This window comes from Varanus komodoensis, unplaced genomic scaffold (assembly GCF_004798865.1).
Source record: "Varanus komodoensis strain SLA01 unplaced genomic scaffold, ASM479886v1 scaffold3, whole genome shotgun sequence".
Classification (NCBI taxonomy): domain Eukaryota; kingdom Metazoa; phylum Chordata; class Lepidosauria; order Squamata; family Varanidae; genus Varanus; species Varanus komodoensis.
The window spans coordinates 17,268,560-17,288,872 of record NW_025335761.1 but is presented as its reverse complement, the minus strand read 5'-3'; the positions used below and the strand labels follow the sequence as shown (position 1 = coordinate 17,288,872).

Genomic DNA, 20,313 nt, shown 5'->3' with positions numbered 1-20,313 from the left:
TAAGGCAGCTTGCTATATTCCAGGCACTGCACCATGTAAATGAACCTCATGTACTCAGGTTCATGTGCTCCCTCCTCTCCTTCATTTCTTGGTGCTTTCCAGTTCCCCCCGCTCCTCCTCTTTCACATAAAGTCACAGAATCATACAAGAGTCGAGTTGGAAGGGGCCATGAAGTCCACTGGGTCCAACCCCCTGCTAGGTGAAGGACTCCAAGTTTGTATTTTATTTATGTTGTGAGCCACCCCGAGGCTTCGGCGAACGGGGCGGCATAGAAATTTTTTTAATAAACAAACAAACAAACAAACAAACCATCCCTCTCAAATGGCTGTCTAGTTGCATCTTGAATGCCTCTAGTGTGGAGAACCCACAAACTCTCTAGGCAACTGGTTTCACTGCTGTATTGCTCTTGACAGTTAGGAAACTTCCTGATATCTAACCTGAATCTGGTTTGTTGCAACTTAAGTTGATTATTCCATATCCTACACTCTAGTATGAGTGGGAATTGATCTTGTCCTTTCTCTTTGTGACATCCTTTCAAGGAATTATAGAGGGATATTATCCCCCCACCCCCGGTCTTCTCTGCTCAAGACTGAACATGCCCAGTTCTCTCATTCTTTCCTCATAGGGCAGCGTTTCCAAACCCTGTACCATTTTTGTTGTCCTCCTCTGGACCCTTTCTAATTTACCTGCATCTTTCTTAAATCTTGGTGCCTGGAACTGGACACAGTGTTCCAGATGAGGTCTGACGAATAAGGAGTATATGGGAACTATTACTTCTTGTGATTTGGAAGTAATTTAGCACATCCCAAAATAGCATTTGTCCTTTGCAAATCGCACCCAAACTATTTCCCTGATTCATATATGATGACAAACAAAAGCCATAGACAAGAATGACCAGGAGAAGGTGAGCAGAGGAAGGAGCATGTAAGCCTGATGCTGATGCAAGCCTGGCACAGTGAAAGCAACTGCCCCAGAAGGTGGTGGGACCCTCTGTTCTGTAGGTATTTATGCTGAGCCTGGAGAGCCACTGTCGGTGTTGTTGTAGCTGTGCCTTGCATTGCAGAGCCTGCACTGAGCCGGGAGCTGGACTAGATTATCTCCAGGGTACCTTCTAACTCCCACAAGCTATAGTGGGAGTGCTAACCCAGCACTGTTCTCATTTCCTGCAAATAACTATTCAAACGATCAGTCACATCCGTAACTAGGTGAGCCATGGCCACCTCCACATATTACATATTTCAGACTTTACTTGCAAAGAGTTCATCTTGGAGAGCACTGGAACAAAATGCTCATTGATTTGCATTTAGCATCTGTTTTGTCAGCAATAATTTGAGATTGATATACTCAAGGCTGAGCTGAAATAAAATGCATTTCTTTGGACCATATCCCAGTTTTAGTTAAGAATGCTTGACGACAGAGATAAAGGATATCCCTGATAGAAGATGTTTGAAATCATACATCAACCCAATAGCGTGTGCTGTTCATCTGGCAGCGGCTCGCTCGTGGCTTCTGTTGCAAGGCTAAGTGCTTGGTCTCTTCTCCCCAAAGCTTAGCCTCAACCATGACCTTAACCCTACAGACTCCAACAAAGCATTGCTCCAGAAGATACATGTGCACTGCAGCAAGCCAAAAGTGGAGTGGCAGAGAGACTTTCAAAGGATCTCAGGGGCACGCAGAACAGGAGTCAGCTTGAGCGCCAAATTAAGCCCTCGGGGGTTTCCTGGATGTCTAGGGAACAGCCATACCCTCTTTCTCCTCACAGCTGATTGTTGGATGGCTTCCCAGTTTTTGCAGTGTTTCCCCAATCATTCTACCAGCTTGGCATGCTTCTCCTAAGCTTAATTAACTGTCAGTAAGAGCATTAAGCTAAAATATGCTGGTATTTGGATGTCATCCCTTTTGACTGACCCCTGAGAACTTCTACACAATTGAATTTGGCCCTCAGTCTGAAAGAGGTTCTCCATCGATCCTATAGTCCAGGGCTACTTATGGGCCCCTCTAACACCAAGATTTGGAAACAGGCCACTTCTACATCATACAAGCGGGAAGACCCAGGCCTTACTGGAGGCGTGGAAGTAAAGGCTTCCCAGAAGCATGATGTTGGCATGCAAGGCAAGAATCTATGTTGCAAGCTCCTCCTGTGCAGCCCATGTATTAACTAGTTTTCCTTTTGCTGGACCTGATTTAATCATAACTTGGCTTATTTTTTAGCATACAAAACATAATCAACAGGAAAGGCTCATTATGCAACTCACAGTTGTGCCTTCTACTAGAGAGGGGCATTTGAAAATTACAGTGTGCCTAGAAGGAAAGAGAAATACACACAGTTCCATATTCTGAAGTGGATTTTTTTCCCCGTCTTAACTCCCATTTGATATCATTGGTGAGTCTAGGTCAGATAACTATCTAATGTGTCGAACCTGCAAATGCATCTGAAGACTTCATGGAAACTTCATGGAAGCTCACCAATGTACCTATTGGTAAAAGGCACAATTTTGGGGTTATTAATTCCACATGCTATATGGACATATCGCAATAGTTTTTAGATAAACAACTGACCTATTTCCAGACACAGCTCAAACTATTAGTGCTTACCTACAAAAGCCCTAAATGGCTTGAGATCGAAAAACCTAAAGGAATACTTTTGACCACATGACTTTGCCTGAGCAATTTGTCCATCCTTGGAAGGTCTCCTCTAGGTCCCTACACCACCTGCATTAGGTGGGTGGAGATTCGAGACATTGCAGAGGGAGGTCTCTGGACAGCTGGGCTGGGCTTTTCAGTCATGGTACACTGCCTCTGTAATGCCCAGTCCACAGACATTGTCTGACAATTGTGCTTCTTTCTGGTGCCAGGTGAAGACTTTACTATTCACCCTGGCTTTCTAGTTGAATAATACATTCAACATGGCTTATGACGATTTCATCTGCTTTGCTGCATTTTACAGAATTTATGGCGAGAGCAATCCTATGGCCCCAACGCAGCATTTCAGGGGCCATAAGGGGTTTCTCATTCTCTGATCTGACTCTGGAAACTTCAGAACTGGAACTAAGAGTTCTGCCCCGCTCCTCATAGCTGGCATGGCAGAACCACAAAAGCTGCTCAATGCAGTAGGGAAAGCAATCTCAGAGAAGGGGAAAAGGGGGTGTTCCAATCAATGGGAAGGAGGGCAAACTGGAGGGACAAGGATAAAAGTTTTCCCAAGGCCTCCCCAGTTTTCTTTGTTCCTTTTCTGAGATACTGTTGCTAAATGGGCAAAAAGCACATCAAGCAAAAATATGGGGTGGGTGGATGAAAACACAAAGATCGCCCCACCCTCTCCTCCTGCCCCACATACAAGCATCAGAGTTTGGGGGCCTGCATTTATCATAACAGGATGGCATCCTAAGTTGCTGTTCCAATTTTTCTACCTTGTCATACTGATGTTTTATTTCTATTGTATGCCTTCCTGACAGTTCCACTAACAGGCAGACTAAACCGCTTTAAAATAATAAATAAATAAAATTGGGGAGAGTGGAATTGGAAAAGAGTGTATTTTGGCTTTTTAAAATCAAATATGAAAGAGCCGTGGTTTAACTTCCCTAAATTAATCTAGACAGTGTGTTTCCTATTAGGATTGCATATTATTCCCACCACAATCAGTACTGGGCAGGAAGCTGACCAAAACGGACAAACAAACCAAACCAACCCTACTCTAATTAGAGACATATTTTTAATTAGTGCAGTGCTGAATCCCCTCCTGGATGTCTGCACCCTCTTCCCTTCCCTTCCCTGTGAAAGAGGCAGTGTTTGTTTGCTTCCTTCACAGAGGCAGTGAGCATTTCAGAGAAATGTCTTAGTGCACGGTGGTCCGGGCCATCGTGCTGTGATGAGGGGGCTGAAGGGGGTGGGTGTCCGTGAGTGTTCTCTTTTTCCACCTCCTTCCCCTTTGCCTATTGTTGCAGCCTCCCAGGCTACTACTGGTGCTTTCTGAAAAGCCCCCTAGAGGGCTTAGCCAGGCCTCCCTCCCTTGGGGCTTCCCAGTGCTGCAGCTAACTGAGGGCCTGCAAGCTGAGTGAGGAGGAGGAGGAGGAGGAGGAGGAGGAGGAGGTGCTCCTGGTGAGGGTGGTGTCCCTTTAGCAACAAAAACAAAAGGCCCTGGCTCAGCTTTCAGTCTTCAGCTGCCAGCCCTCTGGGGGCCTTCGGAAAGCGGCAGCAGCTGGAGAGGCAGCAAAGCACAGGAGAACCGGACAAGAGTCAAAGGAGACCGAACACGCACACCCCTTGGCCATCTTGTTGCAGCAAAGGAAGCCCTGCAGCTCCACACTCAAAGAAATTTCTCCAAAGTGCTGGCCCCTTTCCTCAATTTTCAACTGTGATTCCTTTCACCCCCTCCCCCAACAAATGGTCAAAAATAAAGAGATTGAAACATTTGGTGCAGCACTATTTTTAATTCCCTATTTCAAGAACTGAGTTTCTGTGCAAGTTTCTACCAAGAACTGTGTTTCCACAAATAACAACAGAATTCTGTGCATGTGCACCAAAGAACAGTGGTACCTCAGCTCATGAACTTAATCCCTTCCACAACTCTGGTCGTGACCCGAATTGGTCGCGAACCAAGTCAAATTCCCCCATAAGGTTCAATGTAAATAAGGTTATTCCATTCTGTAAATATTTTTTTTATCACAAAAATCTGAACCAAAATAACAAAGAAGAACAAAGTCACAAAGTACAGTACAGTAAAGAACACTAACCTAGGTGATGGGGGGGAGGTTATTGTTTGGAGGGAGAGTCCAAACCATAATTGTGCAATAGGGATTGTGCTCGGGGGCGGGGGTAGGGGAGGTGGCCGCAATCGCGATCGTGCTCATGCAGGGAAGACAGGCGCACTCGCGGGCACGTTCGCACAGGGGAGACAAGCGCGATCGCGGTCGCGCTCATACAGGGAAGATGGCCACGATTGCAATCATGTTTGTGCAGCAACATGGCCGCAATCATGGTCATCATCCAATGCGGAGTTCATGAACTGAAGCAAAATTTTTCTGAAATTTCTGTTCGTGACCCAGTTTCGTCATGAACTGAGGCGTCCGTGAGCCGAGGTACCACTGCAATTCCCACTGTCTCCAGGTAAGAATGCACAGGTTGCAGCTTAAGGATGGCACACTAAGGACACTACCACAGAGTAAGTATTATCAATTGCAGTGAGGTTTACTTCTGAGTAAACATGCAGAGGTTCACTCTAGAGCAGGGGTCTTAAACGCGCGGCCCGCGGGCCAATTGCCGGGACTGGCGGGGCACAGAGGAGGGGCCCCGCGGCCTTCAAAGTGCCGGCGGCGCCCGGGCCGGCCTCCGGATGAGCGGCCCACCACCACCGTGGTGGTGGAATACTTGATGCGGCCCAGCCTCACCCAGCAGCCCCCAGGTAAGTTGAGTTTGAGACCCCTGCTCTAGCACAATGCTGCTTTGTTTCATACAGACAACTCAGTTCTCTTTAGATAATTTGAGTATGAATTTGAATTCTAGGTATTCAACAATCCCAACTTGCAATCTTTAGAATAAAATCATTTCCTTCATTTTGGTGTGTCAGTTTTATTCCAAAAATGTATGCACAGAACTAAAAATACTTTAAGGGAATGTTGGCTGCCTGTCTTATCAGGTACCCAATGGAGTGGGAAAAATTAAAATAGAATAAGAAATGGAAGAAGTCCATTTTGCACTCCTTCATATTCCATTTAAGAAAGAATCTCATCTACTCCTGCGTGAAACCCCTCGGGAGCCCTCATCAACCTGACATATCTTAATTCGAGCTTATTTTCCAGGTCATCGTCTCTTTCTCAGCACTTCTCTGTTTTTAGAACTCCTAGTAAAAGCAGCTCAATATCTACCCAAGACAATTTCCCCAAACACGCAACAGTCTCCCTGGAGCAGAAATGCTCCTCTGAGTCAGTATGAGAATGCATGCGACCCTGCTGACATCCAGGCATTATTTTCTTCGGAACTCCAAATATACCACAAGGCCAAGGGCATGTGCTGTGCATCTGGAGGGATGCCAGTCAGACTGGCATCCTCGGCACTGGCTGTTGTCCCCCAAGCAGATGAGCACAATGTTTCTACAGTGTGCTCTCAGAGGTGCAACTCTCCTTTTCTTATTGGATGGGAGGGTACAAAGTGCAGGGCCTTTTTCATGGTAGGCCCACATCTCTAGAACTCCCTCTCCAGGCTTGGGCACTGGCTTGGTCACTGCTGGGTTTTTACAGAACTTTGATGGGGAGGCAGCAGGGGGATTGTTCTAGTCCATGTGTAAGAAATGAACTGTGCTTGAAATGTTTTGTTTTTGTTTTACTGCCTTTAGTGAATGCTTTTGAACTGTAGTCTCTCATATTTCTTGTAGTTCAGATGGCTTTTGTGCTTAAATGTACCGAAGCATCTATCTGTCCAGCTATTAATACAGAGTCTATAGCAGTTACTATGTTGGCAGACTCTTGAAGAACTCCTACCGGGTAAAGTAAGCACCTTCTGTACACAGCATATAGAAACGAAGGGGTTCAAATGAGTTTCAAAAGGCCTAGAGTATGGGTCTCTTGCTCTTTCAACCAAAGGATGCTCGCAGAAGAAAAATGAGAATGCACCTGTGCTGTTACTTGGCAGTCCAGCCAGCATGCAGGGGAAACCAACAATACTGAGTGCAAAAATTATTGGTACAGGTGAAAGGAGAGCGGGGACTAAGAACAAGTGCCAATGAGGCAAACATGTTTCAGCCACAGGTCTAGCTCCATCATTATGGGGGATGCCACTTCTGGCACTCGTATGGCCAGTTTCTTGGGATTTCTTCTTCAAACACGGAGAACCAAGAGAAAGCATCCTCTTGGCTCATTCTGCCCAATCAATCTAAGCCCTGCCGTGGTGCCCCAAATTAGTGCCAAACTATCCTGTGACCTTGGCACTTTATTTTCCACTCTTTGTCCCACAGTGCGGGGGCAAATCCCAAATGATCTGAAACATCTTCATTGGCAGAATCAAAGCTGCCTGTCTTATTCATCTGAAACAGCAATGGGGATTTACATAGACTGAAACTGCCTTCTAGCTGGAATAAATCCCTCTTGGCATATTACCTCAGGCATTGGCCTTCTTCTAACCAGTTCTGATACTGCAATGTCATTAAGTCAGATAACTCTAATCCTTCAAATTTTCATATACCTTTGATTCTGCCTTTCACTTGCATCTTGAATCTTCTCTTCGGTGGATTTAGCCATCAAGTCCCTAGTCTCCATATCTCATTTTTGAAATTTCTCTTCTCGTTGCTTAATCCTAGTAATTCCAAGGTGTGTGCGCGCACGCTCTCTATCTATCCCTTCCTCTCTCTGTCTTCCTCTCCCCTCCCCCCCGCAACACACACTTCCTCACAGCACAATGCACAAACACTGCTTTCCTCACATGTTCCTGAGGGGTTGATTAAAAAAACATGCATTGCCTTTCCAGATATTTTATGCTGGTTTGATGCATTTCTTTTATCTGTTGTGCAGAAGTAATCTGTTGCAGGTTAATTAAAGAACAATAAAAGCATTGCATTTAAAAAGCTTTTCTAGGTTTTTTAAAAATACATATAATTATTTTCATGCTCAAATTGGAGCCTGAAGTAGGTAGGCACAATTACAGGCTTTGCCTCAAAAATCATATAAAATATTTCATGACAGACCATTAATAGTTCAGAGACTACTTTCCAGGGTGGAAAAATACACAAGTTGCCATTTTTGTAATCATGCAAATAATTGCTACAATTTTTCATGAGCCCTTTACTTGAGAAGTGCTCACATGCATAGACCGTGCACTCAAGCAGTTCACCGTGTGGATTAGCCAATGCTGCAACCAACCTTGGCCAAGTTGTAGTTATAGGAGAGTCACTCTTTCTTAGAGGCATTTTCTGGAAAAATACTGTTTGTAAAGTCAGCTATATAGAGCAGTCTTCCCCAGCCTGTTGCCCTCCAAATCTTTTAGATGTCACGTCCCATCAGCCACAGCCCAGAATGACCAACAGTAAGGAGTCTGGGTGTTGTAATCCGAAACTGAGGCACCAAGTTAGGGGAAGTATGAGATAGACTAACAGTGTTGCTTGTTCCACAGGGACAGAAATGGAGAAATTTGTATTCCAGTTGCCACAGAGGTGGCTGACACACCAAGTATTTCATGCTGTCACTAATTTGTTCTGCCCGGGCAACTGAGAAGGGGAGAACTGCCTACTCCACACAGAGAAGGCAACAGACAGGCAAAGCTAGCTGCACCCTTGGCTAGCTCTTGCAGTAGAAAACGAAGTGACTGCACCAGGAAGTCCCAGTGCTATTTCCAACAAGGGGATTCCTCCTGGCTTTCCCCCAAGCCTCCAACAGCCTCCGGGCAGATGGCTGGGACTTGCAAAAAGGAGTGCAAGGGTGGTGGTGGGGGTGGCGGGGGGGGGCACAAAGCAACCCAAGCCCCTGCAGGCTACACAGGAAGCCTGGACAGGTTTTTACTGGTGCGATGTTCTATGCTGCTCTTTAGATTTTTAAAATACATTTTAGTTCTGTTAATATGGATGATGTTGCTGTTTGCAGGTTTTATTTTCCTTAAGCAGCAGCAGCATCTTTTAGTTTCGGAGAGTACATAAATATTCGAAATGCATAAATAATATGGCAAATATATCTTTTTTCCCAAACCTGCCTCTGAGCAAATTCTTTTTACTGATCATGAGGAAGCAAGACTTGTTTTGTACTCTTTCCTTCCAGATGGCACAAAGTGTGCTTCTGTGGACGTGGCCCTTAGAGCACTCCTTTTTATGAGCTCGATTATTGCAGAGCTAAAGCCTTGGGCCATTTGGATTTCAGAAACAGTGCTCGAATAAGCAAAACAATCGCTATAGCTTAGATTTCAAGGGCTAGTGACAGTCATGAAAACAAAAAAGCAATGGAGGTTCCTTGGTATTGGGCCATAAAATGAGTCGCATGTTTCTCTGGGGTGTTCGGAGTGTGCCTTTGTAGGGCTCGCAGTGACACCAGGGGAAACAGCACAACGAGATCCATGTCAAAGGCAAGCCCTTTAACCTGTGCCTTGAAAGAGAGTTCAACAGACAAGAGACTGGGTACCATACTGAATGTACCATCTTGAAGGTTTTCTGGGAAGTACCCTGATGACCAGCCATGGACCTTCAAGTCCACTCAGCTTCTCCGATCCTGGACTTAATAAACATGCCTGAGTCGGACTTGGGAGGAAGTTGCTCAATTTGAGTTCCCATTACAGTTTGTAGGTATTTTATGTCATTCTTAATTTAATTTTTTATTAGGCTATGGTAATTTATGAAGTTTGTTCATCTGTTAAACTGTTTTAAATTTTTGTGTGTTTTCATTTTTGTTGTAAGATGCCTTGAGTAATTTACCTGAGAAAGGAATCTAAGATACAACAGCAACAACAATATTTGTACCAAACAATGGCCACCAACTCAGGATCTTTTCCAGGACATAGCTAAACAAACTTATTGATTACAGATTTAGTTCCAATTTCCAATGTGCAATTTCCCTTTCCAGCAGAGCAGAGAAGCATTTTCTGTGCTGAATAAGCTGGCTATTTATTGTTTGCTTCCCCCTTCGAGGTATTATGTTTTCAAAGATAAATATTACTGTAGAAATTGATGCTTTCAGAGGCAGATACAACTTTCACATTTATTTCATGAAGGGCTTAAAATGTAATGTTGCATATTAATATATTAATGTATTTTATGTAACTGTCTGGGGCTAGCTGTCAAAGGTATGCTTCAGTACAATTTTTGTTTTGTTTTATGTTTGGCTCAGTTAGTTTAGTCACTGGGTCATTGCCTGCAATGCAATCCTATGAATATCTACTCCGAAGTCCCACTGAGTTTGATGGGACCTTCTCCTTCAAGTGTTTCTAGGGTTACAGCCTTATACCCCACAGTTATGGCATAGTAATAATAATTACATTTGATTAACACCACGGAAGCACCATTACACTATATCTGTCGCATCATGTAACATTGACTGTTTCCTTTTACTGCTGTTGGAACTCCAGTAAAAGGTAATTTCAAACATTTCCACCATAGACCCTTCTGCAAATACTGTTTGTGTGGCCAGGACGGTCAAACTTTTTTTGCACAGAGGTTTTCACTGGTCACTGTCATTATCATTTGAAATGTGACAATTTGCGGACCAGACCTTTTAGGGAGCAGCGCTATCCATGGTTAGACAGAAAGAGGTCTTCCTGCTCTCAGTGTGCCCCAGCCAGTATCTTCCCTAAACATGCATAGGATTGCACCCTTAGTCAACCAATTAAAATTCAAGTCAAGTAGAACAATTTAAGCTCATTTGGTTGAAGCTGCCCATCCATCAAAACAAACAAACACACACACAATTGTTTTAATGGATTCTGATAATCATATTAGAGAACACCAGATCAAAGAAGGCAGGACCCCAAAACAACCCCGAAGTTTCGAAAGGTATGCAAAGAGTTTTTCTACAGCAGAGCTGGGTGCCTCCTTACCCATTAGTGGAAATGATAAAGAAGGCCATTATTCAGACAACCAGTGGTAGAAAATACTATACAGAAAATTCTAATAAATTTATTTCTAAATGAATTCTTGCAAAAATTAAACTGATTCAATGAATTCTGCCAGTCATCAGTGATTACCTAAATTCTCCTTGGAATTCTAGATGCAGTTCATTCCAGTGCAGATGGAAATAATAGAAAATCTCAATTTCTATTAGGAAATTGGGTGTTTTGTAAAATATTTTGAGGTTCTTTAATTAGTTAGCTCAGAAATTGTCATATTAATAACTTGTAATATTTTACCTTTCGGTAAACAATCATGTTTGGAGAACTCTCTTCTTGATCAGTAGTTTCCATGTCGCTGGACCCCTGGGCCATGATTAACTGCTTTCTTCACACCCAGGCTGCAAAGGCAAGAATAATATTCAATAGAATACCCAGACGATTAGAGGCTTTGGGATAAATTCAAAAATCCAATGCACAGCCACAGCAAGTGAGTTAAAAATGGCATCCATACTTCTTATTCCATCATATAATGCAAGAATGCATGAGACAGAGAAATATTTTCCTCTGACTGACGGAAGAACAGATGGACAGCCTGTCCTAAGCAGATTGTTGCATGCTCCCCAAATACTGAGAAGATTTAAGGACTGTGCTACAGGTTTTAGTTTACTTTGGATGCAAGATCATTGGAGACAAAGAGTAACCTTTGCATTATTAATAAATGAACAAGAAGAGTGAAAGTAAGGAAAAACAAACAGTCCAAGGCATATTTTCAGAAAGCAATTTAGGCTATCCCCACCTCCTTCCACTACACATATCAACACAAGTTGCACCCACGATTTCAGTCAGAATCCATCTAGAAATTCTTTCAAACAACCAATTACTCCTTTCTTACATTCAGTCTGCACCTCTGTTAACTGGAGAGATGCCACCTTTTTTTAGCATCGATGGAAACTTTATTCAAAGGCATCCATGTTAATTGCGTATTTAAAATATATTCTTAAATATCAGAAGAAGGAAAGCTCCTATAGAGGCAGTTGGACTGTTGGATAATAAGCAAGTTAAAGGAGTACTAAAGGAGGATAAGAGACTACAAGAAAGCTAAATGAATCCTTTGCCTCTGTCTTCTCTGCAGAAGATCTGTGGCAGATAGCCATGCCTGAAGTGACATTTTCAGGGCAGGATTCTGAAGAACAAAGGCACATAGTTGTAACAAGAGAGGGAGTACTAGAACTTACTGACAAATTAAAAACAAAGAAATCAGTGGGCTCAATGGTATCCATCCAAGAGTTCTTGAAGCACTCAAATGTGATTTTTCTGTTCTTTTAATAAAAATATGTAACATCCCCCTGACATTGGCTTCTGTACTGGGTGGAAAGTGGTCAGTGTATCACCAATGCTGAAAAATAGATGCAGGACATGGAAAACAGGTTTATGCAAATTGCATGCTAAATATCTTAATGGCTCTTCTGGAAAATTGGTGCAAAGTATTCTCATTAAACATACTGTCTTCTGGAAAAAAATTAGCATGGTTTTCTGAAAAGGTAAGTCCATACTCATGAATCTTTCAGAGTTCTCTCAGAGTGTGAACAAACATGTGGATTGGATGATCTGGTAGATACTGGCTACTTAGATTTTCCAAAGGCTTTTGACCAAGTCTTTTCCACAGAGATTTGGAAAAGTTTAGCGAGTGGCCAAGAGGTTCTCTTATGAATCTATAATCCATGGTCATCCAGTAAAAACAACCAGAGAGATTTGGGATAGCAGAAGGAAGTTGTTCTCATAGCACATGCTTGTCAGGTCCTACCTGGAGGAGGATTCCTCAGACAAAGAGAGCCAGTGCAATGAGCCCCAGCCACAGTCAGGCACATGGGCTTGTGGCAACGGGTGACTCCCATCTGTTGGAGGAGGAGGAGGAGCCAGGACCCTGGTGTGTCTGACTGTGGCTGGGACTCACTGCACTGGCTCTCTTCATCGGAGGAATCTTTCTCCAGTTAGGACCTGACAGTAGTTAAACTCAGTGCCAGATCTAGGTTTCTGAGGGCCTTTGAGCCAGGCATTCTGAATGAGACCCCTCCCTCAGCAAATCTCCCTCATTACCTCCAGCTGCTCTCGCTCCTCTTCCTCTTTCTCCTTGCTGATAACTCTTGCTTGCTTGACAGGCAAAGTGCCAACAAGCAAGCAGACAGTGGCATCTACTGTTCTTCTTTCACATCACCATTGTTGTCAGAGCCAGAGGAAGAGGCTGGTGAGCAAGCAGTCTGCCACTATAAAGTGGAGGAGCAACTCCAGGGGGTAGTGGGTGTTTGCTGAGGTCTGGGCCTTTGGCAAGTGGCCAGCCATGTATACACTTCATGCCAGCCCTTGTTGAACTATTAAATCTACTACCAGACAATGTAACATTGTCCAGCTTGGATAGTTTCAAAGCGGATAACAGGAATTCATGAAAGATAAGGCTATCTTTGATAAATTTCTGGTCATGGGCATGAAAAAATGCTGACAAGATTGCAGAGCTTGGTGAGCCAAGGAATGAGAAGGTAAAGCAAAAAGATGTCCACCGATTTGATGGGACTCATACCCACAGCTACAAAAATCCAGACATCCAGTAGCATCTAGGTTGTTGAAGATGCCCAGAAGCAGGTTCTTCCTCCTAAGGAAGGTGTTGTTGGCTCTGGAATTTTGCAAAACCATTTGCAGCAACAGCCCCCTCTCTTCCCTCTCCCACAGCTTTGTCAACAGTAGTTGTAGATAAAACCAGATCAATATAACCCATTACCATTTTATTATTTCTCTGCCAGAAATAGTTTCACATAGAACTGGTATATTATAGGCTTTATTTGACTTATAGAGATGAAAAAAGTCAATGTCATTTAGGTGACTATAGTTGCTACTTATCCTTAGAGATATTATCAGAAAGTTGTTTTCCTGTTCCAAACACAGACAATTTCAATTCCATCAAATTATGTGCCTAATTAGAACCAAGAGAAGAAGAGAAATGGAACATTTGCTATTACTTTTGCTAATAGATAAGACATTACGAAAGAGCATCAATATTGACTTTATGCAAAAATAAAGTCAATATTGGCAAAGTCTACACAGTTTCATCATCATTTAGCAAGAAGATTCAAAGAATGAGATCTGTACTTTGTGCCTGTGGGCAGAGAGGCTCAGATGAATGACTATTCCTCAACCATATAATAAAAACTTATTTGTACAGGATAATCCTATACATGTCTACTCAGAAATAATAGCCACTGAATTTAATGGCTCTTACAATAACTGTGTATAGGCACCAAACTGAATGAGATTTATATCTGAATGTATACAGACAGGATTTACAGTTAGAGGCTTTTAATACTCAAGCCATTATAGAACCCTTCAATAACAACAGTAACAACAAAGATAACTATGCTGGCCCATATGTAAACCCCCTGCTGTCCCAGATTTCAGGCCACTTAATCTAAAATCCTCAGTTATGCAATTTCTTTGACGGGGCCAATAAAAATGCCCCAAAAGACTATGCAAACTTTCAAGTTGTCCAGAACTCTTCATCAGGCTAGTTGGTGTAATAGGCATGGAGAAAGAAATAGAAAAGCTCAAAAACTAGCCAAAAACTAGTGACTATGGGGTCTATAGTGTACACTCAATTTCAAACTAGGGATGACACACTGGATCTGGTCTAAGTTTTTAACTGGCTGGTCCTAATAAAGATGGATAGCTTAATGGTGGAGTTTGGGTTCCCCACGTAGATTCTGCATTTTTTATGTCTGATTCTGCATTTTTAGGAGGAGTGTCAGATTTAAAGATGGGAGCTATACAAATTAAGACACTAATGTGGGATATGAGATTGGAACAGAGCATACAATATTTTCCCCATAACATTCAAATGTACTGATCTGACTCTTCTCGAGTGTTGTTACTCACGATAAAATATGGATGGAGGTGCACACTGAGATGCACATGTGATATAGCCAGTAATGCACTGCTGGGAACACCGAATTCACACACACTTCTGATTGATGTCTGCAATTTCCAATTAAGCAAATAACATTTGCTTCTCTGCACAGAACTCCTTAATGAGACAGAGGTGAAAAAATAGCATAGTTTGGTATAGATATAAGAGAAGCAATGCTGAGCTGAAACGGGTTTAGCATGTTCTGCCCTCGGGGCAACTGGATTCAGGGATCTTGGCCAAAACCCCATTCCTAGCACTGATGTCCTATATGGACCTGGACAAGTCACTTTCTTTGAGAACTAACAGGAATGATGAGAGGTCTGCTAAATAGCATCATTGTAAAAAGGTACAGCAAGGCTGGTGTGTGTGAGAGCAGGCTTTGCATAGACGCCTTCCCTGCTGCCTGTGCCATTAAGAGCCAAGGAAGCCACCTGATGCTGAAACAAGCCATTCAGCCACCTAGCCCAGCATTGCTAACACTGACTGGCAGCAGCTCTCCAGGGTTTCAGGCAGGCGCCTTTCCTATCCCTACATGGAGATACAGGTATCGAACCCAGGGCCTTCTGTGTGCAAAGCAGGTGACCTGCCCTGAGTCACAGCATCTCCCCACATGCCCTGGTTCCTTTGCTGCAGCTAAGTGTGGGAAGAGGAGCTGCAAGCATGTCCCCTCCGACTGCTGCAAATCGAGGCACTTCTGGAATACCCATTTTCACAGACCACAAAGCCTCCTCTCCCTGCCCTCCATCAATCCACTCAATGGAGGGGTGGGGGGACTAAACCATGAAGAAGAACAACTCTAGCACCTCACATGAACCTCATTTTAAGAAGGCATCCCCGAAAGGCAAAAGCAGAGATAAGATAGCAATGTACAGGGGACAGGAACTAGAAGCTAGGGACTGTCCCTCGTATACAGGGATAATTGCAGCTTACAGATGCACAGTACTGGCAGGATGATGAACTCTTTTAGCATTATTTACCTTTCTGTCAGTGGGGAGGAAATAACCCCCCCCCCCCATACACACACTCAGCACTGTGCGTCAGTCTCGATTGCAGCTGTTTGGTTTATTTAAGCTACTTCAGTACTGCTTAATGCTGCAGTATCTCCACGTGGTTTACTTAAAGCCACATACAATCGAATAAAAAATCAATATTGAAAAGTGCAAAATAGTAAATAACCTAAAATCTATAACGGGGAAGTTTCATGATTCATTCCAAGTCAGGGATGTGAAAGTTAATCATGTCTTTTCAAAATATGTGCTGTTCCCCAAAGTGGGTGTCTTTGAGAAGGGTTTACCCATGTGGGTTTTCTGAGTCCAGGGCCTGGTGTCTCTGCTTCTGGCTTTTCTTCATGCCAGCGGAGTCAGTCCATTACTCTGTCTAGCACAGAATTGTCTATCCCAGCTCCCACTAACTATAGCCTGCACGGCCAGATCATCTGCAGCACACCAAACTGGGGAAGGCTGTTGTATCCTGATTGACAGCAGCTTCTCCGTCTCTCCCATCCTTCCTCTGGAAGAAGACTGAGATCGGACCCAAAACTTTGTGCAGGCAAACGGCACATTCTGCCACTGAGAGGCAGCTGTCCCCAGTGAATGGGGAAGGCGCTAGAGTCCCCATAACCGTTTGAGGACTTAAGGGATGCAGGTTTAGAATTTAGTTCTTAAATATACCCCTTTCTCTATAAAGCACAAGATGCTGCTCTTGCCATGTACTGTTTTACCAATAATCAATTCTGTGTAAAATCAGTGTGGCTTATCTTTCATCTTATTCCTTAATCTTCTATTTATGACATTCAATTCTGTTGCTAGGGAGATGCTTACGCAGATCATTATGACTTTAGGTAACAAGACAAATGGATAGTTCTTATGCTTTTTCCCCTTGAAATTCACACACACACACACACACAGCAGAGCTATGCTACTGAGGCAAAATTGTTTCCCAAAGGGAAGACTGATCTTCAGCTACAACATAAAGCTCTGTAATGATGCTTATGCTCGACTGAATAAAATGAAATAATCCATTGGAAAGGCACATACCTAACTCCCAACCCTTGTTGCAATTTTTCATCTGACATGACAACTCGTCACTTTAAAACAGGGCTTGAACACTGACTGATGTGGTGCTTCAGATATTCCTGCAAGAATTTTTTAAGAAAACAGCAAGAAACTAAGGATATGAGCTTTCTTAGATTAGCACTGGTCAGCTTACAGGCCAAGAACACCCAGTTGCTTATTTCTGCTGCGGGGTCACCTTCCTTCTAGAGAGCACTTCCGCTTCAAAGATTGAATTGTAAAATCTACATGTAATGGTATGATGCTTTTGTTCCCCTACCCCCCCCCCACACACACACCAAGGTCATCACTATTTGAGGAAGGAAAAGAAGCTGCACCTGAGCTGGCCCAAGACATTTTGCTGCCAGGGGTGGACGACATGGTGCCTCCCCTGTTTCAGGTACAGAACCTGCACAGGTTGGCAAATGAATCTCAGCACTCAGTGTCTTCAGTCACCTTTGAAAGAGGGCCAGTTTAAGGCAACCAGGGTGGTCTCCATGGGGTGCTGAGCTCTGCCTTACAGCACCTTGATGTTGTTCCTAGCCTCTCAGCATCTGCCACCTGAGGCAGTTGCCTCACTCTACCTAATGGGAGGGCCAGTCCTGGCCAGCATATACAACTGGAATTTTGAGAAGAGTTGCTTAGTAAAATAGAAGAGCACAGAAGCTTTGCATCTCTCAGTTGCTTTTGCTTTTTGTTTTCTTCATCCTGGTAACCTTTCAGTGTTTTGGACTTCCTTTTCAATCAATCCTAGCCAGCATGGACAATCAGGAATTGTTATCCATAGAAATGTAATCATCATCATCATCATCATCATCATCATCCAAAGTGTGTGGAGCTTGGGGAAGCGGGTCCTAATGCAACACCCAGACTCAGCAGCTTAGCAGCAGTAGAAACTACAGTAGTGCAGAAATGAGCTTGAGAACATTTTCCCCAAGCTGGTGCCCTCAAGTTGGTTTTTGATGGACTACCACTCTCATCATCTCTATCCACCAAGGGCCAGAGAGTGGAGAAACAGGACCTCTCCTCTTTAGTCCTAGTATAATATATATTTTTTCAAGGAAATCATTTCAGAAAAAAAGAAACAGAGAGATTCTGACCACATGGCTAGTGAAAGAGTTTGGCCACCTGCATATACCTTGTTTCCAAGCACTACAACCTGCTCCTCTGAGCTGATGACAAAGGAAAAGAGAAGTCTAACTAAACTACAGGTAAACATGGAATTTTTCAAGACTATTCTGAACAGTGAACTGAGAGTGACTAAATTTTCAATCAGAAATACCTGGCTAGTTCAGCTTTTGATCCTGAACTATGTCATTCTCAGAGAGCAAGAAGTCTAAAGAGCAAGAGATCCTTCTTCAAGACAAGGTCTGGAGGCTTCCATCAGGTAGTGAGCATTGTTTTGTAGGAGAAGCAAAATGCAAACCCAAAACTGCTTCGGTGGATCAGACCAAGGTCTGCCAGGCCCAGTTTCCTGTTCCAAGTAACAACCATTCAGATGCCTCTGGGACTGCTCACAAGGAGGCCATGAAGGTCATAGACATCCCTGGTGCTCAGTCCCATTAAGAAAGGATCCATGCACAACTGGACCTTCAGTGCTAGCTATCAAGCCAGAGGTATTCTGCTTCTGCATCGGGTATTTTCCTCTAAACAACATATTCACAGAGGATGCATCTACCAAAGGCCCCATTCTTCTATTCCCTCTTTAAACCATCACTATAACATCACAAGTTATTTTTGCACTGTAGGAAGAAGAGCCTGGTTTGTCCATAATTCAAAGCTGGCCCTACCATTGGGCAGATTAAAGAAGCTGGCACAGGTAGGCAATTTGGTGTATCATAGAAACATAGAAACAGAGCTAGTCAGAAGCGTCCTCCCGGGCCATCTAGTCTGATCTCCGGCACCAGCTGGCTCCATTCATGACTTGCTTACCATGAAGGGCAGAAAGTTGCCAGAGATTATTGTTGTACTTTTATGCTCATGGAAGGAAAGATGGGCATTTCTCCGCCTCTGATGCAAAAGTAACTTGCCCCTGTGGTGTAGCTAGGCACCTAAAGCAGGGGACCCCAAGGAACACCAAATGATCACTTAAAAGGCAGTGGCTGATGGGGTATCAACAAACAGGCCAGTCTCAGCACTTTGGCCTGCAGAGGCATGCCAATGCTACTTACTAAAGCATCTTTTTAAAAACTTATTTTGAAAAAAATTATAGTCAGGGCACAGCCAAGCAAATGTTTCACTTTTTACTTTAAAGATATATAGTTTCTTCTTCATTAAAAGGACAGCAGCAGGAGTGGGGAGAAGAGAGATATTACCTGTGATCTCAAGAAGGAATACACGTGGCCACCTCAAAGAAGGGCTCCCATTTCAGTGATGGGTCTCAAACGCCTTCGCTATACCACCAGCTAGGGCAGCCGTAGGTACCACGCACCTTGAATTTCAGGGCTGCATGCTGACTGATGTTCTGCTTCCCACTGAAACATGCTTTTGGCCAGCCCTGTCTGAACCCAGCTCCAATTGACCTGACTGGGTGTCCTTAATTTCCAGTCTTATTTTTTTCCCATCTGTTTTCTTTAACCCTCCATAATTTTGCAAGATGGGCATGTCCCAAAAATTGTGTATTTTTCATAAACTAAAAATTCTCAAGCTTGTTTTTTTTTTTTAAGCTTTCCTTCATTGGAAGGTACAGCAAGTCCTTGATACGTTGCAAGGCTTTTCCTCCCCTGCCCCCACCAGTTAGACACAGCATTTTGCATGTAGCCACACTACAGATTTATATAATGCTGTCATGCTTTGCTATTCCTGCCCTTGAGAGAGACAAAAGCAATCCAGAAAAGAGCTAAAAATGTGTTTTCTGGTTTGTTGGACGTTTACTTTGCCCTGCAAGTGGGTAAAAATATGATTGACAGGTCTGAAATATGTAGCATTAGCACAGGCAAAGAGCATGTTCAAATACAACTTTTCTCAACATAAATATTTATCATTTGCATTTTATAAGTGCAATATTGTGATCATAAGAGTTTGAATTCATCTACATGAAACATATTTAACTGAGTTCAAAATGTTTGCTATAGTTGATCTTGTTACCATTGCTGATGGGTAAATTGGCTACAAGTAAGTTCATTATTTGCTGGAAAAGTACAAATCCGAACAAGGGTTGTCCCTCAAAGAAACTCTCCTTCCATGTAGGCAAGCTTGTGCACATCAGCGGGCATTCTGGAAGTGGTACTTTGGAATCTCAGAATGCCTCCTCGGAGCAAGAGCTGCAGTGGAGCCGGATGATCAGGGAAGCTGCTCAGGAGACTGCAGGATAACTAAAAGTTTAAGGGGAGCATGGTCAAACTGCCTTCTCGTGGACCCAGAGTGAGGCAAAGTGAAAAGCAGCACTGCATGAGGCAGGAAATGGGTTAATCCAACCCACATGGTGCATGCACAGAAATGCTGGATCAGGCAAGGAAACAGTTCAACCAACCAACGTAGCACATGCCTGAACTGGCTTAGATGCAGGCAGAGCATGTTTGCGATCTATTCTAAACTTGATAGCAAATTTGTAAACTGCCAGTCAAAGCTAAAAGTTGACAGGGTAGGCTGGTGGCTCCTATGTCTGTGGGACTCCTTCATGACAGCTTTTATTCTGAGCTTTATAGAAACTCTCCCTGGTGCTCTGTGATGGTGAACCCATTTGGGAATGGAGTGCAACCCCACGGATGGTTCCTATACAGCTGAGAATAAAAGCTGAAAGGGTGAAGCAGCCCCATGGAAATAGGAGCTATTAGCCTCCCGTGATGGACGGGC

At 43.5% G+C, this 20,313-nt stretch overlaps 1 protein-coding gene across 6 annotated transcripts in view; it reads right to left on the bottom strand.

Moving 5' to 3' along the window:
• The window catches only part of RGS6 (regulator of G protein signaling 6), a 257,675-nt gene that overhangs the window by 231,673 nt on the left and 5,689 nt on the right, over positions 1–20,313 (bottom strand). For 5 of the 6 annotated variants that reach the window (XR_006415338.1, XR_006415339.1, XM_044436436.1 and 2 more), the window contains exon 2: positions 10,813–10,913. Coding sequence is in view for 3 of the 6 variants with exons in the window: in XM_044436436.1 (XP_044292371.1) it covers positions 10,813–10,887 (75 nt within the window). In the remaining 3 variants the exon portion in view is untranslated. Of the gene's footprint in view, positions 1–10,812; positions 10,916–20,313 lie in introns of those variants that run through there. The other variant, XM_044436435.1, reaches the window with a different exon arrangement.